The sequence below is a fragment of the Brassica rapa genome, chromosome A10 (genome assembly GCF_000309985.2).
Source record: "Brassica rapa cultivar Chiifu-401-42 chromosome A10, CAAS_Brap_v3.01, whole genome shotgun sequence".
NCBI lineage: Eukaryota > Viridiplantae > Streptophyta > Magnoliopsida > Brassicales > Brassicaceae > Brassica > Brassica rapa.
In genome coordinates this window covers 16,199,980-16,225,677 of record NC_024804.2, presented here as the reverse complement: position 1 = coordinate 16,225,677, position 25,698 = coordinate 16,199,980, and the positions used below count along the sequence as shown (strand labels likewise).

Here is a 25,698-nt window from a genome sequence, read left to right as displayed (position 1 = left end):
AACCGCCCAGCTCAAATGTTTTGAAAGAAACAAAATATTTTTTAATTGAAGGTGAGTTGACAAAAAAACCAAATCTAAAGCTAGGTGGGACCACCTCGTGTCTTAACCAATAGCATCGCTACGTATGTCATCGGTGTTCCTTTTCCGAACCAAATCCCTCAAATTTTAATCAGAAATCGAACCAAAGATCCAAAGTTCGAAACTTTTGCATATTGCAATTTCCTCTCAAAAACTTACTATTTTCTCACGTTTTTTTTTTCTTTCTGGGAGAGTTCGCTGTTTGTTGTGTCTGATCTCTGACAACAAAAAGACTTTAGTCTTAAAGATTCTGTTTTTTACCGAATTGGGGGTGTTCTATTGAAGTATCCGCGAATTAGGGTTTCCGCGAGGACTCTGTTTAGGAGCTGTGGAGCTTTGAATTGGTGAATTATACGGTAATTGATCTACCCTTTTACTCTTATTCTACTATGATAAGCTCGTGAAGTAGTCTTAGGACCTTTAAGAGTCTCTACTCAGGTGGAAATTTCGAAGCTTTGTGGTCGATTTGAGAGCTAATTTGGGGTTCTGTTGTTGAAAATTGGAAACTTTCTAAATTTCTCTTACACACTCTATCACGTGTTGGAGATGTCTCTTTCTATTATCGTGTCGGAAGTATATTTAGCTTTTGAAGCTCGATTTGTGAATTCTAACAAGTTGGTTTCTTTTTGTTGTTGTTGTTGAAATTGTAGGGCTTTTTTGGTGGTTTGGGGGAGGATTAGGAATGTTTTATTCACAGTTTATATTAGCAAAGAAAGGACCACTTGGGACGATATGGATCGCGGCCCATTTGGAGAGGAAGCTTCGTAAGAATCAGGTCGCTGATACTGACATCGGAGTCTCCGTTGGTGAGTTCTTTCGCTTCTCTGTTCAATCATTAGTTTTAGGTCTCAGTACTTTGCACAGATAAGGGTTTAGCAGAAGTAATGTTTTAATTTTTCTTTATGCCTATTCGCTATCATCAAAGTGTTTCCTAAAATCTGACTGTTTTCTTTTCTGAGCAGATTCTATTCTCTTTCCGGAAGCTCCAATTGCTCTGCGACTGTCTAGTCATCTCCTCCTTGGCGTGGTTCGTATATATTCCAAAAAGGTCAATTACCTCTTTGATGATTGCAGCGAGGCACTGCTTAAGGTGAAGCAAGCTTTTCGCTCTGCTGCGGTTGACCTACCCCCTGAAGAATCCACTGCACCTTATCACTCCATCACGTTGCCTGAGACATTTGATCTCGATGACTTTGAGCTCCCTGACAACGAGATCTTTCAGGGGTCAGTTCCTTCATATTTTCAAAATTCACACTCGTTGTTTTTTTTTGTCGCTATTTCCTTGTTTGATCTTGTTTCCTTGTCTTGTAGTAATTACGTTGACCATCATGTTAGTACAAGAGAGCAGATCACCCTTCAGGATACCATGGATGGTGTTGTGTTCTCAACATCGCAATTTGGGTTAGACGGTTAGTGGTTGTTTCAGACTTACTTGCCTCTACTTATTGATAGCTTTGCCTTAAATAAGAAAACTCATTTTTATACTTTTCCAGAACGATTTGGTGATGGCGACACTGCTCAAACTGCTTTGGAGCTTGACGAGGTACTTTTTTTTTGCGTTCATGGAACAGAACAAATATAGTTTTCAGGTCATTCTAGGGAGTAGGGACAAGAAATAGGATTTAACCATATTGAAAGATGAAAATTGCAGAGAATATTTTGTTTTATTAGCTTCTAGCTTTTGTGTTCTTTCTCTCACAGTTTGGTTAGACGCTTGTATTTTGAAGTCATGTTGCAGCCATGTTTTGTAGGTTCAGGATGATGTTTAATGTTATCTTTTTCTAGTTAATTTTTACACATTTGAAATTCGAACTTCTCGTCTCTTGTTATTTTATTTTGGGTAGGATCTCTTCTCATCCTCGTATTGTCTGCAGGAAGTATTCCAGGATAAGGATATTATTGGATCCGATGATGAGGCAGTTCAAGGGTCAGTTTTTTTGTTCCTAATCTATAGTCTGTACTTTGTAGCGTAATTGCATGGATTCTCTTGATCTATGGATATTTGCGTGTTTTGAATTTGAACTGTGCTTCTACGTGTCTTGTTCTTCATAGATGTGGTCCTCTGGTGTATAATTTGAATGTACACATCACCAATCAGTTTTTTAACTTATGGTAGATATTTTATTTGTTGATAGCACTGATCACAATGCATATCCGGATGCGGCTACACCGGAGATAAAGGATGAAATGGTAGATGTTTCTGATGCAGTGCCCAGAGATTTCAATCAAGAGCAGGTGCGTACCAATTTATATTTCCACAGACTTATTGGTTTAGTTTTCTGCTAGGATCTATTGTAAATTTGGAATTTTTTTTTTACTAATGATTCTCTCACTTTGATAGGTTGAAGATCTTGCAATGCGTGATGAATTCATGGAAGATGCTCAAGCTCCTCAAACCCCTGGACTAGTTGAGGTGCCAAACTTGTCTAGTGTCAGAGATCAGCTGGCATGCGATGATCACATGGAGGTAGAGGATCCGAATGCAGAAGAAGTTAGGAAGGCCTCTGGAGAGCCGGATGCTAATGAGCCCTCTGAATATCCTGCCGGAGAATCAGCAGTTACTCCCATGGAGGTGGATAAGTCGTTGATAAATGAAACTATCGACGCACAAAACGAGCCAGAGGGGGAGAGGACAGAGCATGTGCATGTTACATCGCCATGTGTTTCTCACGTCACCACCGAGGTGGAGCATCCTGGTCAAGTAATCACTGAGTCAGGAACCGATGTTATAACAGATAAGTCAGACGATGTTCCTTCAGTTGAGTCCCCTGGAGGGCCTAAGATGAATAATGCTGAGCCAAAAGATCCTGGGGAAGAGAACCAAGGTTCGTCAAATAAAATGCAAAATAATGCAAAGTCTTAGTGCCTATGCCTTATTCTTATATTTTTTTTATCGTTTCTGTCAGATCATTTTGCCATTACCACTGAGGTCAATCAGGAAACAGATTCTAATTTACAAGGAGATGAGCAGCTGAATAATGCACACACAACTGATGAACACTTGGGAGACCTGCCTGGATCGGCTGATACTGATTTGCCCGCACCTGAGAAGGTACTAGCTGCACCTAACAGTCTGGGGGATGAAAATGGTTGTATGGTTGAACTTGAATCAACACCAGATAAAGAAGACCTTGGCACATGTAACGGGGACGCAGGAAATAATAACATTACTGGGAAGAAACGCACTTTTACTGAGAGCACACTAACTGCAGAGAGTTTGAACTCTGTTGAGTCAGTTGGACTGACTCAGTCCAAGAGAACTGCAAATTCTGTTCCTGATGACGATGACTTGTTGTCTTCTATCTTAGGTATCAGTTTTTGTTGTTGCTATGTCTGTTCTTCTATACATCCCTTTGAGAGTTAACTTTTTGAATCAATGATCATTTATTCACTTTTTTTTTTCAGTTGGGAAGTCATCTTTTCTGAAGATGAGGTCTACACCTGTGCTTGAAGTAGCAACTACAAAACGGTTAAAGTCTGCTCCTCGTTCTACTACCACAAAGAGGAAGGTTCTAATGGATGACCCTATGGTCTTACATGGCGAGTATGTTTACCTAACTGACCTTTTTTTATCCCGTAGCTTTTATTTTATTCTTCCTTGTTTCATCTGCACCCTGGTTTGCACTTAGATGCAAGACGGCTAAAGTTAATAGTAAAGTAATGTGAATCTTGATTTTGTTGAGCCAAAAAAAATTGGATGCTGATTTTTAGTTCACTGTTTTAGAAACTGAAGGTTGGTTTTAGTCTCACACTTGTAATTACAGTATAACATTTTTTTTCTTGACTTTTTTACTTGTTTTCTTGTATATTCTGATCTTGCATACTTTTTTTATTTAGCCTTATACGGGAACAGCTGACAAACACGGAAGGTATACGCCGTGTGCGTAAGAAGGCACCTTGCACCATCCCTGAAATCTTGATGCTTCAAAGACAGGCTTTGGAGGAGGATGGGCTTTTTAAGGAGCCAATATTCACTGGTAAGTTCACTATGCTAACAAGTAGAGCGTTCTATTCAAACTTCTAAACTTGCTGCCACACAGGTAATATATTGTTTTCAATGATTTTGCAGGTATGTCAGTGGAATTAGTATCTCTGCACAATGAGCCGTATGATCTAAGAGGAATCACAGTAATCAAGGACGATGACGGCCATGCTTCTGTTGTTGGAGTTGTAGAAGATAATGAATGCTCAGTTAGGGCTGGTGAAGAAAACGAGCCTGAGGAAAGGTCTGCTCCTCAGACTCACCCAAATGATTCCGAGGAGCAACCTGCTGAGGCTCAAACTCAGCCCCAGGATCAACAGATCGTAGACCAAGATGAAGAAGGGAAAAAAGATAACGAGCTTGGTGAAGATATATGTGACTTGGAAGTTTTAAAGGAAAGCGATGATGTAGCTGGTGACGAAGCAAATCATCTAGTGAATGAAGAGATCAGTGAAGTGCCATCTGAGGACAAAATCGATCGTGTAGGGGATTTACGGGTGGAAGGTGACCATGAAAACCATGATGGAGGCAACCATGATGGAGGCCTAGGCGGTCAAGATGTTTGTGATGTTATAGAAATTGCTGAAGGTGATGTAGATAACAACGCCACTCTTAATGAGACAGACTTGAAAGTTGAAGATGAAGATAAGAAGACAGATGCCTCGGCTGAAGTTATTGAGAGTGGGATAGACGACCAGACTCCATGCGATAACACAGTTGTAGAAGAAGCTGGTGGTTCTAGCAATCTAGCTTCTGAGAGTTGCAAGGGACCTCTTGTGGAAGAAAGTAATGATGGAGTGATTCCAGAGATAGAGTCTGATGAAAGATATAATGAAATGTTTACCGAGGAGGCTTATATGCAAAGTGCACCAGATGGAGAACCTACTTATGGTCTTATGAGAGATAATGATGTAAGTTTCTTTTGTGGCTTTCATATCCTTATTCAAGTAAAGACATGCCTCTTAAAGTTTTCTTTTGCTGTAGGAAATGGATGCCATGGAAGTTGCACATGACACAGGTTCTAAATCTTTTCTAGTTTTTGTTTAACTTATCTGAATCTTCTGTATCCTTCAGTTTGATGAATGAGACTAACACTCTGGTTTAAACAAGCTGAAACTCTTGGATAGTTCTGCTTTATAGTTATTTAACTACTGTATGTCCTCAGGATTCTTGAACGTGGATGATGATGAAGTAGATGAAGATCACGAGGACGATGGTGTGGAAGAGGGTGATGAAGCTCGTCTTCTAGAGAACAGTGGATGGTCTTCTCGTACCAGGTCTGTAGATTTGATGATTTTTTTCCCCACAATCCATAAGCTTTCTATGACAGGCCTGAAAGAATATTGTTCTCTTTTCTTTATAGGGCTGTGGCGAAGTATCTTCAGACGATATTTGATAAAGAAGCCGAGAATGGGAAGAATGTTATTGTAGCAGACAAACTTTTAGCTGGGAAGACCCGTAAAGAAGCATCAAGAATGTTTTTCGAAACACTGGTATGTCCATTACATGAGACCCTAAATGAAAAACAAGCTTTGATATATTCTCTAGAGAACACATGTCTAGTTTTCTGGTCATATTCTTCATAAAATTGGTTATCTTTGTTGAATCTGTCTTCTTTCTTTGCAGGTTTTGAAAACAAGAGATTACGTCCAAGTTGAGCAAGCCAAGCCTTATGAAAGCATCATCATAAAACCGCGACCAAAACTCACCAAATCCATCTTCTAAAAGGGAGAAGATTGAGTCTTTCTCGTAGTTGCAGATAGGTAGTTTGGTCCCAGTCCGAGAAACATCATTTCCGAAAATGATTGTCCCTTCTTCTCTAAAGTTTATACATTTCCACTCTTTTAAGCCAATGAAGTAGTAATAGTATCAGTGCCTGGTGTTGTAGCTCTTAACCACCATCCAAGTAGCTGGAGGAGGTTGATATGTTTGTTATTTTTATTTTATCTTTATACATAAGAGTTGTTGTATGTGTATAGATATTGGTGCCACCATGATCATTGATCACCACCAGTTTTACATTTGAGACATGCTAATTTTATTTTCTTTGAATAACTCGAGTCCTCCGGTTTGACTTGGGAAAGTCTAGGAACCATTTTTTATTGAGTAAATATAATAATAGTTTTAAAATAGGGTTAAAATGTGAAACAGTCTGGTAAGAATGCCTACTTTTGTCACTAAATTATTGGCTTTTATAATTACTGATGTTTTTTATCCATCCTAATTATTTTGAACCTATTATTTTCTAATAAATTTATTTATTTATATCAAAATTTATCATTTGTTGGATTCGGACACAGAAACAAAATTTGATATTATTATACTTTTCTTTGGAACACTATTTTTTATTTTTAAATAAATTTTGTTTATATCTTTAGAATTTTTTGTAAGATAGAATCTAAAAATATAATAAAAAACAAAAAAAATATATTTATATATATAATAATATTAGATGGATAGAGTGGTGGATTTTTTTGAAACAAAATTATTGTAAAGGTAAAAAAGTTAAATGTCTATTCAATGATTAGATAGAAAATAAAAAAGTGATAAGAAATGTTAAAAGGTAAAAAAAAAGATGTTGAATAAAATCAATATATTCTGTTTAAGTCCACAAGTAATGTTTAAAGTAAATAACTTGAAAATAAATGTAGGATCCCATATGGAGTTCTTCGTTCTGCATGTGATAGTCGTGGACTCGTTGTCTGAATAGCTCTCACGTTCAAGCTGTATATATACATATAGACGTTTCATGAAAGCAATGTTTGTATAGATGAGATCATAATTTACATAAATATAATTGGAATAAAGAAAATCAACAAAACAAAAATATTACAATGATATATAGTCGTGACTAGCTCTGGACATTCAGTTTTTTGATTCGGTTCTTTCGGTAAAACTATGTTTGATTCGAATCTGAATCATGTCAGTTATATATCATTGGGATAACTGAACCAAACCGAAAAACTATGTTTCGATTTCGGTTCGGTTATTTTGATTTTCAGTTCAGTTCGGGTAACAAAATTGGAAACCACCTTATTTCCAAAGCAATTTTAGATCTCATTCGATCCCGGTTCGGATAGTAAACTTGGAAACCAACTTATTTTCAAAATAACTTGGATCTCATTCGGTTCCAGTTTAGTTTCGATTTTTTTTTGGTTAATTCAGATTAAAAAAGTAAAAATATCGATTTGTTCAAATTAAATATCAAATTTTTAGGGTTTTCAAACAAAAATTCAGATAATTTAAATATTTTGAATAAAAAGTTACAGTAGTTCAATTTTTTGGTATTTCAACTTACGAATATTTTTTAAAAAAATATACTTGATTATTTAAATTAAATATAATTAATATTTATAAATATATAAACTATATTATAGAAATTCAGATACTCATTTGGTTCTGATTTTTCGGTTTTAAAAATACTGACATGATCCAGATTCGAATCAAACATAGTTTTTCGGTTTGGTTCAGTTATTCCATTCTTTACATTCATTCAAAAAAATATTGAATGCAGAAAACAATGAAGAAGAAAAGAGTAAAAACAAAAGATAACTAAAAAACAAAGGAAGTACGAGTTGGTTAAGTCATATTAAAGCCAGCTGGAACCTTTAAATTCAAGCAGATGCTTTCAAATGAAACCCCAAAGCACGTATAATCAATAATCATTTCTTCTTATTTGGATGATGGTTTGGAAATCAAAGAAGCACATGTGATACGCAACACATACTTTAATTGTAATAAGTTCAACACAAATGCACGCATGTTATATAAAGATGACTGGAAACGCAGACGAGGACCATGAAGATCCTAGAATGGGTGGAAATAAATTCTCTTTAGCTGGATGAAATATTGGCTAACGTCCGCTTAGTTTCATAGATGATATATTTAACGAGTTCTGCCTCCGAGCTGTACAAACATTCAGAGATTAGTGTGACATTTTATCAATATATATTATATACTTTTGTATAGGCGAGGGGATAAATTACCTTAGGTTTGCAGACACAATACCTGACATCTCTCCAACTGAGTTAAGAGCCTGCTTCCATCTGTCGATCCTGGCGTCCTTAGCTCCCCAATTCAAGACTAACTGGTTGTTGATCTCCACTAGCCTCCCATCCCTTACATATTTCGGTTCCACTTTGTAGAATATTGGAATGACTACAAGACTCATCGTGAATTTGTTGATCTCCACTAGCTCCTCCAAGCACCATGCAGAGCTCAAGTAGCTCTCAGTGAAGATCACAAGCGCTATCCTCGACTCTCGGACATTCATGATAAGCTCTTCGGGGTCATATCCTTTAGTCATGTTTTCAATATTTATGTAAAAGTTGATTCCACTTCTTTTCAAGCCAGCTTGGAGATGAGAAATGAAACCAAGGCGGGTGTAATCATCGTGACCCCCAAAACTGATGAACACTTTTTGTTGTCGCACAATATGTAGTCCCCTGATCCGGTCATGCACATCCTGGAGAGAAAACGTGAGAGTTTTATTAAATTAGAGGACATAATCCACCAGACTTAATATGAGTCGGTACTTTTGAGGTCTTTTACGTACATCTGATGATTGTACTTTGCCTAACATTTCCTTCACAGCCTCCACGATTTGGTTGACAAAGAGGGCTTGGTTGCTTCCAATAACAAATGAATCATCATTATATACTTTTCCTAAATCCATATATGTTCTTTTCCAAGGGGCTCCAAATAGCGTGCGCTATATTCTTATGAACATTACACACTATAAACGACTTTTTTTTTTTAACAACTCACTATAAACGACTAAACAAACCTTTTAAACAGTTATATACAGTTGCCAAAAAAAAAAAAAACAGTTATATCCAAATGCATCCAGTAGATGCAAGAATATTGATTTTACTAACAAACAACATCTAGACGTTGAATTTGGATGTTGTTATACTATTTAATATTACATATATATTAATCAAACCTGTCCTTTATATACTTCAAGCCCGCATAACCCGTTATAGATTTCAAAGCTCCCCTCCACCTGACAAACCTCTTGTCTGCATCCTTTAACAAGCGCTGGCTCAGGAAACAGGACCAACAGTGCATCCGTCCGGAGCCCACCCTAGAACCTATCAAATTTAGTGACAAAAAAGTCCCAATTTTTTATTCTTTTTGTTAATAAAGGCCCCATAATATTTTTTTAATCATTTATAATGCATAAATTTTTTTTTTGCCCAATGGGCTCAATGAAAAGTTAAGCCGGCCCTGCCTCTAACGCCTTCTTACCGTTTCTGGCATTTTCTCGTTCGTTGTCTTCCAACCGCAGTAGAATATCTTTGAAAGGATTATGGTCCTCAAGTGCTACGTGTGTGGCTCTAACCTTGAAGAAGATGGGAAGAGGTTTAAGCTTCGTTTCCTCAATTTGCTTCTCGATCTCCACTAGCTCGTCCAAGCACCAAGGCGACTCTGGATAGTTCTCTGAGAAGATCACCACCGCCACTTTCGAGTCTTTTATCAGCTTCTGTAGATTCTCATCGATCTTTCTTCCTCTAGGCATTTCCTCGTCCGTCTTCACGTTGACGCCTTCATCTTTTAATTTTTCTTTCAAGGAGCTGAGGATGTTGCCGCGAACGTCTTTGCCACGGAAACTGATGAAAACTTGAAGGTGCGGATTAGTCCTCTCCATCTGTCTATCTCTCTCTCTCTCACATTTGTTTCGGGTATAAGCCTTTGATGCTGAAGAGATACTTATACAAGCCTTTTTGCTGGATCTTATCTTATTTGCGGTCTATTGGTTTGTTTATCAGTTGAACTCCGATAGATAATGACGCTGAGATACACATTTAACCACGTAGACACTTTCTCTTCGTTTGCGGTTTGTTCAATTGTTATTTCTCTATATTTAAAATGTGAATTTATTATGTTCTACTCTGTCAGTGGTGGTTGTGTTTTAAATGTATAGGTAGGGGAGGGCGCAAGGCGGGTACTTGCTTTTTTACCTATATTTGATACTTGATTTGTTTTAAACGAGTAATTGATTTTTCGACTTGTACTTGACTTGTCGGAAACAAGTACTTGTTATTTCGAGTACTTGTCCAAAAATATGTTACTTGCAAGTTACTTGCTTGATTCGATTACTTGCTACTTAAAAATATTTATTAATTACTTGTATATATTTTTAAGTTTCTAAAAATTACTTGATAGATAATATCTTACGATAGAAGGTTATGAAGTTTGTTTTATTTACTCGACTTGGTAAGAACACGAGACTTATTTTAAATACAATATTTGCATCTAAAAAAATGAGATTCGATAAGAAAGTATTGTTTACTTCTTACACCAAAAAAATATTTGTTTAAGGCTTTGGTTTTTATGGTTTAGTTATCATTTTTTAGTCGTAAAACAAGTAACGAGTAATATCAAGGCGAGTCGTAATTTTTTTTGTCATACTTGTGACTTGCCTTGTACTTGCAAATAGCAAAACTCAACGATTTGATACTTGATTTGGTAACGACGAGTACTTGTAAAAACGAGGCAAGTACGGATCAAATAGCGGGTATAAGGCAAGTAACGAGTATTGGTGCCCAGCCCTATGTATAGGCATGTTTTCAGAAACCCATTTCCTAACGTGTCTCGCTGAGAAGAAGAGGAAAACTCTCTTTTATATAGTACGATAGAGATAGATAGATAATTTTCATATAATATTACATATCTTTTATATAGTATGATGCCTCTGAATGCTAAAGTGTCTGATGCCTCAAATGGTATCTCATGGACTCTCCCTTCTCCGAGATCAGAGGCAGCTTCACATTGCTCTCACATCCATCACCCCTCCCACGATCTTAGAAGAGGATGACTCCTACTGCTGGAAGGTGAACGTAACTCTATGCAATGGCTACTCTTCCTCTCAGACACGGGAAGCCATCAGACCCCGAGAAACAACAAAATCTTGGGCCCCAATTGTATGGTATAAAGGTGCAGTCCCTAAACAAGCTTTTACTATGTGGCTAGCCACATTAAACAGACTGCCTACACAAACCCGTCTTGCTTCTTGGGGTATGAATATTACAGGAGCTTGCTGTCTATGCAACTGCTCAGACGAAAGCAGAGAGCACTTGTTTTTAAACTGCAGGTTTTCCCTTGAAATCTGGGCACAAGCTTTCGCTAGACTATCACCGCATCAGCCAGCTTTCTTCACAGGGACATAGCTTCTTTCTTGGTGTAGAGCTCAATCAGTAGCAGCTCCGGCTGTTCTAAGGAAATTACTCACTCATGTCCTTGTATACCATATATGGAGGCAAAGAAACAATGTCCTCCACAACAACACTCACCGCTCACCCGTGCGAATCTTCAGACTCATTGATCGAGATGCGAGAAATACGATCACTGCAAGGCGCCACAAGCGCTCTTTTTTGAACCTCATGGTGCTTTGGATTAGATGAACCAGATGCTCACCATAGGATCTAAACTACTACCTTTCTTGTTTTTTATTTAATTTTGGCCAAAAAAGATGTATGTAAAAGTCTTTTCATTGTAACAGACAAGCTGCTCATTTTAGATAGTGATATTTACAATTTAGTAAAAAAAAAACATATAGTTCAGCTAAATAAAATAAAATTCAAGCATTAAAAGGGCCACCATAATCTCTGTAATCTTTTATTCCACAAACAAAAGTAAGATTCCCGTTTTGGCGTAATATCTTTCTCCTTTCGAAAACCATTTCTTGACAACAACTTGCTACAATCAAAATTGAAAACTCATTCGTAAAGACCATTTAAGATGAATACACAGAGGACAATGTGACACATCATAATATAAGTTTATCATGCATACTAATGGACACATCCAACCATTAGAGAAAGATATAACATTTCACTCAGACTGAAGAACAGTAATGTAATAAGGATAGCCTTGGCATGTCCCTGATGTTGCTGATGACGCGTTTTCATGCTCGAAAAGCTCCCAGACAAGTTCATATGTAGAGAGACTGTAGGTACCTGGAGAGAAAACCGATACCTGCAGGGGGATCTCGGTTGTGGACAATGGCTGGATCTGGACCTTTGTGGAACTTGAACCTGACCATATGAAAGGAGGCGAGCTTTCCATGGAAGGTGGTGGTTTTCCCAGGCGGCTTCCCATGACGTCTGAAGTTAGTTTCATTTCCTCTGTTATGGCTGGCACGTAGCGCCACCCGGACAGGTTTCCAGAGGAAGGAGTTGGTGCTGCTGCATCCGGTAGGCCATCAATGGTGTTGATGCTCACAGATAAAAATCCATCAGATGTGTTTCTGATTACCATCTTTAGTTTAATTTCACAAAAGGAGGTCGAGAAATCGTGGTACATGGTCTTCGGACCGTCTAGTGACCATGAGAGCGGGATTGAGCTCCTTATTCTGTAAATGAACAGCAATGTGATTCGAAGTAGGGGGGGACAATAAGCTTTGAAAGCTGAAGCAATGTATTTTTTTGTGTATACTCTTACCTATTGTGACATGAATGGTGAGACAGAATCTTCAGTAAATCTTGCTCTGCTGATGGATTGCTAGATTTTGCTAGGCGCGAGATTAGAATGAAGTCAACGGTATTCGGACTTAACTGTTTCATCATAAAAACACGAGTCCATTAAGCTTCTTCTGATAATAGAAAGTTACCAGTGATGTGATGTTATGTTTAAGAGAGTAAACATACGCTACAAGAGGACTTTCGCTTACCTGATCTGAGGTTCCGTGACATGACCTTTCACTTTCATGGAAGCTTGCTAAAGGTGAGTTAACGATATCAAAAAACTTTTCATCGTCATCCTGAGTAATCAGTTTTGTGTCGGTTTGGCTGGGAAGAATAGACGTGGTTTTCTCTTCTTCAATCCCGGGTTTTCTGCAATCCTGAAAAAACAACATTCGAATTTCAGACTCGGAAAAGAGATAGACCAACTAGCTACTAAAGTGCATCAAAATGAACTTTCTAAGTTCCAACGACCTTAATCATGAAGAAACATGATAAACCTTGCCCAGGGAGTATAGACTTGGAAGGCAAGATTGTATCAACAGGCTGAAGCAACGAGATACCCCACCGACACCCAACTGTTGACAACTGATGAATTTCGAAAGCATCTGAATTCGCACGGTTCACGATATCCATACGCACAAGAAATTCTTGCAATCTTGATGGAGAGGGGGTGATTTCAAACGAGGTCTCTAGAGATGGTAAAACCTATATATATGTAAATATAGAAATGGTTCAGATGTGTTGGCCAATGCAAATCTGCCTATAACATAGTAGAAAGTTTGGAAGAAAAAAACAAATTAGCAGCGTAGAGATTAGATTCCTCACCTGTAAACTATAATGCATCCTTAGGGTGCGATATTTCATGATGCTTGATACATTTTCCATCTCATAGTATATTGTGAAATACAAAGACATCGTTCCAGGGATGGCAGCTCGAAGCCAAAGAGGCCACCTCAAAGATCGGTCTCCTTGTAGTGATACATCCTGAAATAGATCAGCATTCAGAACCATGTTAGAAGAACATGACATGCACATTCACCTTGAGGCTTGAAGAAAAGGCTCGCCACTGACCTTTGGAAATGCAAATACACTAGTTCTACTTGTTTCACGCTGGACAGTATTTTGTTCAGGACCCTTCTTTAAGCAATCTGGAAATCCGGGTGTCAGCTCTTCTTCATGACTTTCAGGATTTACAAATCTTGGATGGCTAATCTTCATTTTAAGATTCTACAAGGACAGAGAAACTTTGTTAGCACAAGAATGATAAAAATAAATGCATCACAATATTTGGTGATCAAGCAGGAATAAATAGTATAAACAAGAACATAACAAACGAAATTCATAGACAGTAACAGAACAAACAAAAATTATTTGCTTTACAGCAAAGAATATGAATGATAAGTGTTGATCAGAACAAGAAAACTACCTTTATTGGAGATTCTGAATTATTTTTTAACTCTAAAACAAGATAACGAAGATCTCCAGCATACAATTTGTCCGGCAGATGATCAATTGAACCCTCAAGCCTGGGTAGACTCTGCACGGTCAAAATATCTTTACATTAGAAGGTCGCGACGAACTTTAAGAAATAAACCATAGAGGAGACGTTTGCACCTTGATGACCAAAAATTTTAAGGCATCAGTGGGAGTAAGTTTGTTTTTCCTTTTTGCTTTGTTAGTTTTTGCTTTTGTAGGCACAGATTGGAAGTAATGCACGCCTACAATGGAGCCAGACAATTCCCACCTTACACCGACAATTTTGAGGATACCTTCTTCACTGGGGGTAACCGTTAGCCTCACCTAGACGAAAAAATCAAAACGAACATGAAAATGTAAGATAGAGAAAGATTTTAAATATTGGAACATGTCAATCAATCTAAGTGTCCAATGTAGCAAAAGACTCACCAACTTTTTCTCGCCTCCGCCTAATGTGAAGTCCACTTCAGACAAGGTGAAAGAAGATAAACCAGAGGTTGTAACCCTGTAGTATTGTTGACAAAGACGGTACATCTTAGCCAATCAAGGGTTTACAAAGTTGAAAGAAACCTGATTGCAGAGATTAGATGCTTACTGATTGTGTTCAGTCTCCAAGCTTAAGCTACTTGGCTCTTTATCTACTTTACAAAGTCCAGATGTGGAAATAAGTTTCACATATACAAACTGAAGGATGTAGAAAATTTAGAAAGCGAACATCAAATAATAGAAATAGCTTACCCAATTTTAAGTCATCAGAATTTGCTGTAAGTTCACAGATGAGAGAAACGCTTGTAACGGAAGTAGAGATTAGCAGTGGATTCCTAAACTCCAGATCCAATTTCACCGACTCTGAAAACAAAGAATTACAAGTAAGACTCCACAATTAAATACATTTTCAAACATGCCAAAGCAGAATATTATGTCATCAACAATATGGCGTGATAGTATTGCCAAACCAAGAAACGTCCCGTCCTTGGCAGAAGCATAAGTGATAATACTCCCCCCTCTCTCTCTACCATATCTCCGTAAAAACTATCAAAGCTAGTCGTTTCAAAATTTTACATTTTACAAAGTCAAATCTAGCTCAAATTGAAATGTCCTGATGCTAGTACAATAAGGTAAGACAGATTTTGCGTATTAGTGTGCCTATTTTAGCTGGACTACATTGCATTCTTCTAGCCTTCAGACTCCAAGCATAAGTTTAATGTACGATGACTAAGAAGAAAAAGCTGATTCAGGTAAACATCGAATGCAGCTAACAACAACCTGCATACCTCCAACGACACAAACATTTGATTCCTTGTACTTCTTAGGCAGTAGCTTTGACTGTAACTCCAGCCAGTTTGACTTGCCAGAGTTTAACGATGGAATGATATCATCCTCCAATGATTGCCAGATGCTCTCTTCTACAAGAGCCTGACAACGACATGTGAATCATATTGGTACACAAGACATGCAAATTCAACATTAAGGAAAGAAACAATATAATGATGGGCAAATATTATTTGCATGTACTGCAATTTTTTTACCAGAAATACTGATGTCAATTATGCTATTGACAAAAGAGTATAGACGCAATACATCCTAGGAAGGTTATGATGGGTAATATGTACATACTTCTAAAGAGTGAATATGCAACTTACAGAAGCTTGAGATGCATAAGTGCGATGGTCTTCATATATAACTTGAAGAGACGACATATTAATAACTGGTAGTCGAAGTCCCACCACCTCATGCTTCATCCCAGTTTTCTTCAAAATGACAGAAATATGAAAATGAAAATAAAATTATTTTCTATAGACAAAGAATAGAGACCAGGGGTAACTATCGGAAGCACTATCTTACTCTCTGAGCAGCTTCATTAGAGCGTATAAAACAGCAAGTATAAGCTACACACCTTAACTATGTCGAAAAAGTCCCTGAGAAAAATCTCTTGGGTAGACTTGGACTGGTTTCCACAATCCAGTACTCTGAGCATGTTTCTAACTGCAACATCATTCATCCCGACAATTGCATACCACCTGAACAGATAATTTCATTGCAATTCTTAAGCCAATAAATTTCTAATAGTCACGTCTTACGGGACCTACATTCAAAACTTACTGTCCAATATGAAAGTAAACATGGTCTTTGATATGGCTCCAAGTAGTTGATTCATAAACAGAGATCGCACTTCTATATGTACGAATTGCATGGTTAACCTGGAAAAGGCAAACAAAGTATATTCTTTAGAATGCCAAGCATGTACGAAGCTTAAGCCTTTCAGCAAAGTGGCATGTACCTGATCACAGATTTTATAGTGGTCTCCTGAGAGAACTAGATGAAATCCATACTTGTGTAGCATCGCTGGCTTAGTTAACACGAAGCAGTAAGAAGCTTGCTCTAACATGACTGCAGCGTGCAATGGTTCCTGAAAATTCATTTAAAGTTAGCAATCGCATAAAGTGCAGATGTTCTGAAGGTAAAAAAGAAGCACCTCTCCACATATGCGGAAGTAAACAGAAGCCGCTTCTTTGTACTGGTCTCTAGCCTTTAACATCTCTGCCCACCATAGCCCACATCTCGTAGCATTTTGAAAGCCAGACTTCCCAAGTTTCTGCGTGAGATTTTAAAGACATGTTTCAGCACGTACTACCACGTCACTTGCTTAAGTTAAACCATTCATATTTCAGTTTCCTGTTTTGCATACAATAAAGGGAAATTTGCTAAAGAACTGTTTAGGTTAAAGATTGGGTTATAAGACATACCATATAAGTGCTGAATGCATTTTCCATGCAGTACTCAGCTTCCTTTATTGACTGGTCTGAGATGAAATATGCGAGTCCCATCATTTCCTTCCAACAATGCATGAAAAGATGAGTTATCGAAGCGACCACAAGTAACAAATAATGTATAATAAAGACCAAAACAATCAGTTTGATATGTAAGGTTCAAAATATAAGACGAACATTAATTAAAAAATTATGCCACTACAGAAACATAATTACAAAGATGTAAATCTACCTGGACACCAGCATAGTGCTTCCAAGCTTTATCGAGCTTGTAATCTGTTGATATTAAGCGGTAGCTTGACAATGCAAGTTCATAGTCATGCAACATGAAGGCGTAGTCACCCAAAATTCTGATTTGAGATTCGGTGGAGCTAAAGGTATAACTTCAAAAGTGGACAAAAGATCGTTAAGAGTTTAAGATGAGTCAAGGAAATCTTAAAAGGAGCAAGAAGGTCAAGACTTCATACATAGAACCTTTGGTCGAATCCGGAACATCGTCTTTTCCTTTTCTCCACCATAAGTTCTTTATCTGATTTCTAAGTCCTTTCCTTGTTGCAGAAATCTAGTGACACAACAAAATGAAAACTAAATGATATGGAAAGAGAACAAAATACCTAAGTAAATCATATAGAAAAACTAGGATATGTTCTCAAAAATAACTTGTAAAAAAATCTAAAGCCAACCTGTTGATTAAGATCTCGGACTTTCTGCTCCATGTATGGAATTATATGCCTGGAAGCAAACTCTTGCATCAGATCTTTGATCTGCTCCGTATATGCCAGAAATTTTTTAAAGTTGGTTAAAACATTCCAAAATGGTTGAAAGGGGTGAATGTCACCAGCAAGAGAATTTTACACAAGAAATAGCAGCCAGAAGGTTTTAAATATACCTCCCCAATATCGTCGCCAGTAAGAGCACATCCAAGTGTTTCAGCCGGGACACTTGATTTCTTTCAGAAAAATTGGTAATCAACATGTTGAACTTATATGTACATAAAATTTAAAAAGTAACCTTAAACAATATATTTGATTACAGTTCTGACGAGTGACTTACAAATGAAGCCCATGGATTAGCCTGGTGTTCTACGTTCCCCTCTTTAGATGAATTAGTGCAAAGTAAGTTGCATTCATTGTTTCCAAATGTACTTCTCATCTCAGACAGAACTTTAGACGTTCTACAGAAGAAAAAAACATCCAGTCAACAAAAAAACTTACATTTTAACACCCATATGATGATAACCATGTCACAATACGATGGAGTAAGTAACAACAACCTCTCTGTTGTTGCATCTTGATTGTCATGCACCAATAGGAAATGCTTCAGAATCTTTGGGTCCATTACACCATCATTAAGCAGAGAAGGTAATCTATTGGTGTTGAAAAGATCTACAAATTTATTTAAAGGTTCTTCGTCTTTTGATGAAGCGACCAAGAGACCTGAAAAGTACAGTTATAACTATTTAGTACACAACAGAAAACTCTATGAGACATAATAGATCAGCGAACCTAGTTTAAATTTAGAAGACAACAACAACAAAACCCATTTAATGTCTTACAAGCCACAGGATGATCAAAAGCTTCATGGTCTGAAAAGGACAAGGTGCGGATAAGTTCTTTATTGTAATACTGAAACCATGTGGGTGCAATTTCAGACTCTGGATCTGAAGGGACGGAAAGACATGATCATTAGAAAAGAAACGAAAAAAAAAACTCATAAATCTTATACTCGTAAAAGCGTAATTTCCAACAGAGACTTACTAGAGAGTATATCAGTAATTTGAGGAGGATCAGATTCCAAATCGTGAAAAACCTTCTCCCCAGCTTGAGTGATAACATGTTCTAGCCGTTGCTTTGCAACCTAGCCATTACGTAAACATAATCAAGTTTGAGCTGAGCTGAAGATGCAGAATGGAGGAGCCTCCACGACTAACACAAACCCATGTTTTAAAGTTCTGCATTCTCGGTAAAAACAGATAATGATTCTAACATGTCCAATTAATGGTGATCCGCATTGTTGCTAGCTAAGTCTATAAGAACCAATCTTCAGGTACCTAAATTTTAATCTGATTACACTCTACCGAAGCAAGTATACGTACCTCTACGTTTGGTTGTTTGATATCAGATGCATTAAACAATCTCAGCGTAAACTTCTTTAGCCGATAAAGCTGATCGCCTGAGGTCCGAACAGGAACTGCACAAGAAATTTCACCATTGGAAACCTTCAAAAACACTTGAAGAAGACAATCAATCAAAACTAGTAATCAAATCAGGACTCACCATCGATGTTACTAAAGTTGCAGAACGGCTTAAGCGTTTCCACAAAGGATAGTCCATTCTTGAGGAACGTCTCTTCAACGAGAGGCGTGCAGAGAACCATGACCACTGGACTAACCTCCTCCAATAGCATTTTCCCAAGCGAAGAGTTCACCGCCTCCACCATTCTTCCTTTCACTGTATGCCCAAACTTATCTCTAATCCAACGTCAGATCGGATTAGATTTTGGAGGAGGCGGAGCTAAACCTAGATCTCCTCCTCTCGAGCTAATCAGAGCTACGACGCAGCTGCAGGACTCGATAGAGATATGGTTGAAGATGTCGGTAGCTAGTGAAATGTGCCAAATCGAGAAGGCAACTTGTACAGAGAAAGTCACCGGAGAGTGGAGGGGGTGATCGGGATCGGGATCGGGATCGGGATCGAGATCGACGTAGAGGGAGAGATGTAGGCAAAGTCGATTGGAGGAGATTCGAGCGACGATGGAACAAAAAAAATGAAACAATTTCATCCGTTTAATTTATTTATTTTTATGTAATTGCACCTTTATTTAGGTAAACTTTACAATTGTGCCCAAACTATTCAAGAAGAGTGGAATTGTGCATTCTGTACATTTATGACCTTGATATTAGGGGTGGGCACTTTACCCGATATCCGAAGTGACATCCGAACCCGATCCGAAAAACCCGAACCGAAATCCGAACCGAAGTAGCAAAATACCCGAACGGGTATTGAATAAGGAGAGATTGGATACCCGAACGGATAATACCCGAACCCGAATGGATATCCGAAGATAACCGAACATATGTATAATTAACCTTATATTTCTAGTTTATATCTCTCATTTTATATAAAATATTTATATGGATACTACATATACTTTAAGTTCATATGATATACATACAATTACAGAAAAAAATGATTTGCTACTCACTTAAAATGCATGTCAAGTTTTTATTTCAAAAATTAGCAAAACATTACATCCAAAATTAAAAAAAAAAACTAAATTAATGCCTTTTTAGTTTTAAAATGTTATGTCCAAATCTATTAACCATTCAATCTATTAAAAATAAAAAAATTAGTTAACTGAAAGTTATATTTTTAAATACAACAAACTTGAGAAATGAAAATTTTAATTTTTTTTTTCAAAATCTAAATATCCGAACCCGATCCGAAATAACCGAATCCGAACTAAAAATACCCGAACCCGACCCGAAGTATAGAAATACCCGAACGGGTTCTAGACCTCTATACCGAAATACCCGAAAATCCGAAAATCCGAAATACCCGACCCGAATCCGAACGGGTACCCGAACGCCCACCCCTACTTGATATCACTTCTAAAATTTACTTTTATATATGATAATATATGATAATTACTTTGATCAAAACAAAATATATGATAATTACTTTCACAAATAGCTTAATATGTGATAAAATTAAACTAATTTTCCAAAATAATTTATAAATGTTTTAATAATTTATAAAATATTTATATAAATTTATAAACTGAATCTCCTAGATAATAATTACACCAAAAAAATAACAATAAACTCTAAATAATAATTACTAAACCAATCCTAAGATATTTTTTATTGTATTTTACAGAAATGGTAACCAACTTAAAATATTTTAATCTATTTGTTTAGTTAAATTTGGCGGTAAAAAGAAAACATAATACACACTGCTCTTTAGGTAAACCAATTAAAAGTACAACCGGTATGATTACCCAGACCGGAACGGTTTGCTATTATATTTGAATCATTCCATTGCAAACCCAGAGAAGGGTTAATTTGTAATTTACTAAGAAACGCTTAATTTCTCGTCGTCTTTCTTCACGGCAATGGCAGAAACTTAAAAAACAAAAAAAATAGATCTTAATTCTGGGACTCTACTTCTAAATCTGAGGCAGAAGCATTTCCAGATCCGATCAGATCCGCTTTGCTTATCTTCTTCTTCACTAGTCAATAGAAGCTACGATGCATTGCTAGAGACAACACAAACGAAAACACGCGGAAGAAAAAATGAGAATGTCATCAGCTTCCGCCGCGGAGCACCGGCCTTCCGCCGCGACTCTCGGCGGCGGTCAAAGAGACGCGGAGTCTCTGTTTCGCGCGAAACCGATGTCTGAGATCCGGAACGTGGAGTCGGCGACTAGGAAGAACATCGAGGATAAGAAGGAGGAGCTCCGGCAACTCGTCGGGACTCGGTACCGCGATCTGATCGACTCAGCTGACTCGATCGTCCACATGAAGTCGCTTTGCGAGTCGATCTCGGCGAATATCTCTTCGATCCACGGGAACATTAGATCGCTTTCTTCGTCCTCTTCCGTTGCGGAAGCTCCCACGATTGCGAACCCTAACTCGGTCCGAGTCAATGTGTACGGGATCGCTTGTCGGGTCAAGTATCTGGTGGACACGCCGGAGAATATATGGGGATGCCTAGACGAGTCGATGTTTCTAGAAGCTGCGGGGAGGTACATGCGTGCTCAGCACGTGCAGCAGAGGCTGGTTAAGTTGGAGGGATGTGGCGGTGGTGAGGTTGATCAGAGTAAGCTGTTGGAGAAGTTTCCGCTGCTGGAGCATCAGTGGCAGATTGTTGAGAGTTTCAAGGCTCAGATCTCTCAGAGGAGCCATGAGCGGCTTTTGGATCAGGGTTTAGGGTTGGGGGCCTACGTGGACGCGTTGACTGCTGTTGCTGTGGTTGATGAGCTTGATCCAAAGGGAGTGCTTGGGTTGTTTCTCGACTCGAGGAGGACTTGGGTTCTGCAAAAGTTGAATGCTTGTAGTGGTGATGATGCCGGGAATGTAGTTTCAGTGTTTTGTGATGTTTTGAGTGTGATTGAGGTTACTGTAGGACAAGTTGGTGAGCTCTTTTTGCAGGCATTGACTGATATGCCTCTGTTTTATAAGACTATCTTGAGTACCCCTCCAGCTTCTCAGCTGTTTGGTGGGATTCCTAATCCGGAAGAGGAGGTTGCGTTGTGGAAATCGTTTAGGGATAATTTGGAATCCGTCATGGTTATTTTTGATAAAGCTGACATTTCTAAAGCTTGCCTGAGTTGGTTGAGGGAATGTGGTGGGCAGATTGTTGGTAAGGTTAATGGGAAGCATTTGATTGAAGCTATTGTTACTGGTGGAGAGCTTGGGACAGCGGAGAAGTTGATAAGAGAGACCATGGATAGCAAAGATGTCTTGAGTGGTAGTTTAGATTGGCTTAAGGGTGTTTTTGGGTCTGAGGTAGAGCTGCCTTGGAATAGAATCCGGGAGATTGTTCTGGAAGATGATTTGAACCTGTGGGATGAAATATTTGAGAAGGCGTTTGTGGAAAGAATGAAATCCATTATTGACTCCAGATTTGACGATTTGGCTAAAGCTGTCAATGTGGCAGAATCGGTTCGTGCTTTTAGCGAGATCACTGGTGAGAAGATCAACTTCCAAGCATACTTAAACAGACCATCTACAGGTGGTGGTGTCTGGTTCATTGAGCCTAACGCAAAGAAACTTGGTCTTATCGCCGGAAATAAAACATCACCTGAAGAAAGTGATTTCCAAAGTTGTCTAACTGCTTACTTTGGTCCTGAAGTTAGCCAAATGAGAGATGCTGTTGATCAGCGCTGCCAGAATGTTTTGGAAGACCTCCTAAGCTTCTTTGAGTCAGAAAAGGCAGGTCAGAGGTTAAAGGATCTGGCTCCATACGTGCAGAACAGGTGTTATGACAGCGTCTCAGCACTTCTTTCAGATGTAGATAAAGAACTCGAGTTTCTCTTTTCTGCCATAAAGAAAGAGAACAATGACAGTGAAGCAATTTCACCTGCTATAGTAATTGAGAAATCTCTTTTTATGGGACGCCTTTTGTTTGCATTGCTGAACCACTCTGAACACGTTCCCTTGATTCTCGGTTCTCCAAGATTGTGGTGTAGAGAAACTATGACTGCAGTTTCTGATAAGTTGTCATCCTTGTTGAGGCAACCAAGATATGGCTCGAATACGGCACTCACTGCTGACAGCCCTGGAAAGCAGGTGCATACCGATCTTAGGAAGCAGAGTTCGTTAGCTGTTGCCGCACTACTCAAGGCAGAAGAGAAGACAAGTCCGAAATTTGAAGAGCTTAACAAAACTATGCGAGATCTGTGCATTAAAGCTCATACCTTGTGGATCCAGTGGCTATCGGATGAGCTTTCAGCTATTCTCTTGCGTGATCTGAGGAGTGATGATGGATTATCTGCTACAACTCCTTTAAGGGTAACTAAAAATCGATCCTTATCCTTTTTGCGGAGCTGTCTCTCCTGCATCGATATTAGATATTGCTGGCTAAATGTGCATAGATAGTTGTATATTCACTTTCTTGTTTTTGGTGTAAATGTTTCCAGGAACTACTGTATATCCTGACCGACTCTTTGAAGTATTAATGAGATAGTTTAGACATCATTTTGCGTTTCCGGTTATCATTTTCAACATTCATTTTGTTGTGCCCATACTCATTTGTGATGTAATAATGCAGGGTTGGGAAGAGACAATAGTAAAGGAAGAGCAGGGCGAGAGTCCATCTGAGTTGAAGATATCACTTCCGTCCTTGCCGTCGCTCTATATTATCTCTTTTCTGTGTCGGGCATCAGAAGAAATTCATCGAATTGGAGGCCACGTACTGGATAAATCAATTTTGCAAAAATTTGCTTCAAGCTTGTTGGAGAAGGTGCGTTTTCTCTGTTTACTTGTTTTCTATGATTATTTTCTACCTGCTGCAGAAATGTTTCTGGCAAGGAAACGGTTCTCTTCAAAATGTTCGTTATATATATCTCTAAGCTGGTGATTGCTTATAAGAATAATTATTAAATTTTCCATTGTACAATGCAGATCATCATTATTTATGAGGATTTCGTATCTCCGAGGGAGGCCAACGAACCTCAAATTTCAGAGAAAGGAGTCTTACAAATTTTGCTGGATCTGAGATTTGCATCGGACGTTCTTTCTGGGGGTGATACAAGCACCAATGTGGAGATACCAAACAGTACAGTGAACAGATCAGCTTTCAGACGAAAGCAAGGCCAACAGCAAAGAAAGTCAGTCAGTAGAGGTCGCATTGATGGAGTGATCTCCCAACTGTCCCAAAAGTTGGATCCCATAGACTGGCTCACGTAAGGAATCTTATCCCTAAACTATGACCAAGACATATATCTTTACGATTAGTCATTAGTTCATGTGAATCTCATCTTACTGTTTATTGTCTCAGTCATTCTCTGATTGTATTCTGAAATGTCTAAAAAGGTATGAGCCTTATCTCTGGGAGAACGAAAAGCAGTCATACCTACGCCACGCTGTACTCTTTGGATTCTTTGTGCAACTAAACCGAATGTACACAGATACTGCGCAGAAGCTACCAACTAATTCAGAGTCAAATATCATGCCATGCTCCACAGTTCCCCGCTTCAAATACCTTCCCATAAGGTAGCATTTTCTTCTTCCACAGCAGAAGATTTGTCATATTAAACTGTTTGTAGCCTTCACGGAATTTAGTGAAAATGATTTGTCATATTAAACCTGTTTGTTTCGGGTCAATACAGCGCTCCGGCTCTGTCCTCTAGAAGTACAAACAAAGTCTCGATCCCAGTTACATCAAATGAAGGTTCGTCAAGAAACTCATGGAATTCATTTACAAATGGTGAGCATTCTCAAACGAGTGATTTAGACGATGACTCTAGTTTTGGTGTGGCTTCCCCGTTCTTAAAGTCCTTCATGCAGGTAAGATCTTGTATTGGGTTGATAAATTTGTAATCTGTTATATATATTAATAAGATCATGTAAAAATATGTTTCAGGCTGGTAGTAGATTTGGATCAATACTAAGTGACGGACAAGTGGGAATATTCAAGGATAGATCAGCAGCCGCTATGTCGACATTTGGAGATATAATACCGGCTCAAGCAGCCGGTTTACTCTCTTCTTTCACAACCACCAGGTATGAGTGATGATGATGATGATGATCTCGGGACCCTCATTTTAGACCCGAGTTTCTGCAATCAGTTTATGAATTACGCAGAAGATGGATGCAGAAGCTGATATATTTTGTTATTATACAAGTTGTTACGTAAACGAAGAGAACAAGTTTTGTAATAGTGTTTGATTTATTGCTTCTTATAAGCTATTTTTATAAGGAACATGTAATTAAGAGGATTTGGTACGTCTAGCTTTATCAGTGAGAGGCTTCAGCTTCTTCTTATCTGCAAGAATCTTGGGGATATTGAAGAGGAAAGGGACATAGTTGTGTTTCCTTGTCATGTTTTCTTTCTTCCAGTTTTTAGACTTGTCTTCCTCCATTACAATCTACTGCTACACGGTCTCGATTCCGACATTGACTTTGGAAAGAGATCTATCCAATCCAGAGCCTCGTAACTGCTTTTCTCAGCATATTGATCAGTTTGCTCACTACCTAACTGCTGCAAGATCCTCTATCGCTCTTTTTGATATTCTTTCAGTTCAGCTCGATACATCTCTTTCTTGTTCTTAACCAAAGCCAAGAGACTAAACCGAATCTCGCTTTGCAGATACTGGTCAAACCGCGCTTGTAGCACAGGTTGCACCATTTTGAGCCATTCGATTCCTTCTGGCTCACCGCGCGCACAACCAATCAAGATGACAAGATCCTCTCTCTCTT

General features: G+C 38.3%; 4 protein-coding genes and 1 long non-coding RNA gene across 6 annotated transcripts; 3 read left to right on the top strand and 2 right to left on the bottom strand.

The window, feature by feature from the left end:
- The first annotated feature begins 149 nt into the window (after positions 1-149).
- On the top strand, positions 150-6,115 carry LOC103846339 (sister chromatid cohesion 1 protein 4). Its single transcript, XM_009123251.3, has 16 exons — positions 150-434; positions 729-884; positions 1,041-1,302; positions 1,390-1,487; positions 1,572-1,621; positions 1,953-2,005; positions 2,214-2,313; positions 2,420-2,903; positions 2,985-3,386; positions 3,484-3,622; positions 3,916-4,055; positions 4,148-4,971; positions 5,045-5,078; positions 5,226-5,337; positions 5,424-5,553; positions 5,687-6,115. Exons 2-16 carry the CDS (start codon positions 761-763, stop codon positions 5,783-5,785), a joined length of 3,051 nt encoding a protein of 1,016 aa, XP_009121499.2. The 5' UTR covers positions 150-434; positions 729-760; the 3' UTR covers positions 5,786-6,115.
- Positions 6,116-7,712: 1,597 nt separating this feature from the next.
- Positions 7,713-11,097, bottom strand: LOC103846336. The gene is made up of 5 exons (XM_009123246.3): positions 9,311-11,097; positions 9,006-9,153; positions 8,616-8,688; positions 8,047-8,525; positions 7,713-7,966 (listed from the first exon to the last, which is right to left on the bottom strand). The coding sequence occupies exons 1-5, from the start codon at positions 9,708-9,710 to the stop codon at positions 7,894-7,896; spliced, it is 1,173 nt and encodes a 390-aa protein (XP_009121494.1). The 5' UTR covers positions 9,711-11,097; the 3' UTR covers positions 7,713-7,893.
- On the top strand, positions 10,762-11,614 carry LOC117129192. The gene is made up of 2 exons (XR_004452816.1): positions 10,762-10,999; positions 11,096-11,614. It is a non-coding gene; the product is annotated as an uncharacterized LOC117129192 (long non-coding RNA).
- A 42-nt stretch (positions 11,615-11,656) lies between these two features.
- Positions 11,657-19,546, bottom strand: LOC103846338 (trafficking protein particle complex subunit 8). 2 transcript variants are annotated; one of them, XM_033282594.1, is made up of 28 exons: positions 19,052-19,546; positions 18,871-18,965; positions 18,533-18,632; positions 18,331-18,435; positions 18,049-18,211; positions 17,829-17,949; positions 17,665-17,724; positions 17,459-17,539; positions 17,243-17,337; positions 17,008-17,158; positions 16,752-16,838; positions 16,481-16,600; positions 16,286-16,414; positions 16,108-16,205; positions 15,902-16,025; positions 15,648-15,755; positions 15,279-15,420; positions 14,743-14,853; positions 14,600-14,645; positions 14,434-14,509; positions 14,143-14,328; positions 13,955-14,065; positions 13,600-13,755; positions 13,354-13,512; positions 13,000-13,233; positions 12,735-12,905; positions 12,506-12,618; positions 11,657-12,416 (listed from the first exon to the last, which is right to left on the bottom strand). In XM_033282594.1, exons 1-28 carry the CDS (start codon positions 19,212-19,214, stop codon positions 11,897-11,899), a joined length of 3,825 nt encoding a protein of 1,274 aa, XP_033138485.1. In that variant the 5' UTR covers positions 19,215-19,546; the 3' UTR covers positions 11,657-11,896. The 2 variants fall into 2 exon arrangements, with proteins under 2 accessions (XP_033138485.1, XP_033138486.1); XM_033282595.1 differs by having other exon boundaries at positions 14,600-14,642.
- A 1,234-nt stretch (positions 19,547-20,780) lies between these two features.
- LOC103846335 (conserved oligomeric Golgi complex subunit 1) lies at positions 20,781-25,314 on the top strand. The gene is made up of 6 exons (XM_009123245.3): positions 20,781-23,289; positions 23,549-23,740; positions 23,902-24,182; positions 24,313-24,492; positions 24,609-24,786; positions 24,863-25,314. The coding sequence occupies exons 1-6, from the start codon at positions 21,070-21,072 to the stop codon at positions 25,010-25,012; spliced, it is 3,201 nt and encodes a 1,066-aa protein (XP_009121493.1). The 5' UTR covers positions 20,781-21,069; the 3' UTR covers positions 25,013-25,314.
- The last annotated feature ends 384 nt before the right edge of the window (positions 25,315-25,698 follow it).

What these genes read in the sequence shown, in the direction of transcription:
- LOC103846339 (XM_009123251.3), top strand. Translation starts at nt 761, where the DNA reads ATGTTTTATTCACAGTTTATATTAGCAAAGAAAGGACCACTTGGGACG. An exon ending in GATGATGAGGCAGTTCAAGG is followed by an intron (nt 2,006 to 2,213) that starts GTCAGTTTTTTT and finishes ATTTGTTGATAG; the next exon opens with CACTGATCACAATGCATATC. An exon ending in GAGATTTCAATCAAGAGCAG is followed by an intron (nt 2,314 to 2,419) that starts GTGCGTACCAAT and finishes TCACTTTGATAG; the next exon opens with GTTGAAGATCTTGCAATGCG.
- LOC103846335 (XM_009123245.3), top strand. Translation starts at nt 21,070, where the DNA reads ATGAGAATGTCATCAGCTTCCGCCGCGGAGCACCGGCCTTCCGCCGCG. An exon ending in CTTCAAGCTTGTTGGAGAAG is followed by an intron (nt 23,741 to 23,901) that starts GTGCGTTTTCTC and finishes TGTACAATGCAG; the next exon opens with ATCATCATTATTTATGAGGA. An exon ending in TCTTAAAGTCCTTCATGCAG is followed by an intron (nt 24,787 to 24,862) that starts GTAAGATCTTGT and finishes AATATGTTTCAG; the next exon opens with GCTGGTAGTAGATTTGGATC.
- LOC103846338 (XM_033282594.1), bottom strand. Translation starts at nt 19,214, where the DNA reads ATGGTGGAGGCGGTGAACTCTTCGCTTGGGAAAATGCTATTGGAGGAG. An exon ending in ACTTCCGCATATGTGGAGAG is followed by an intron (nt 16,415 to 16,480) that starts GTGCTTCTTTTT and finishes ATGAATTTTCAG; the next exon opens with GAACCATTGCACGCTGCAGT. An exon ending in GTCACGGAACCTCAGATCAG is followed by an intron (nt 12,619 to 12,734) that starts GTAAGCGAAAGT and finishes ATGATGAAACAG; the next exon opens with TTAAGTCCGAATACCGTTGA.
- LOC103846336 (XM_009123246.3), bottom strand. Translation starts at nt 9,710, where the DNA reads ATGGAGAGGACTAATCCGCACCTTCAAGTTTTCATCAGTTTCCGTGGC. An exon ending in TTGAAGTATATAAAGGACAG is followed by an intron (nt 8,689 to 9,005) that starts GTTTGATTAATA and finishes TGTTATTGGAAG; the next exon opens with CAACCAAGCCCTCTTTGTCA. An exon ending in GCAAAGTACAATCATCAGAT is followed by an intron (nt 8,526 to 8,615) that starts GTACGTAAAAGA and finishes TTTTCTCTCCAG; the next exon opens with GATGTGCATGACCGGATCAG.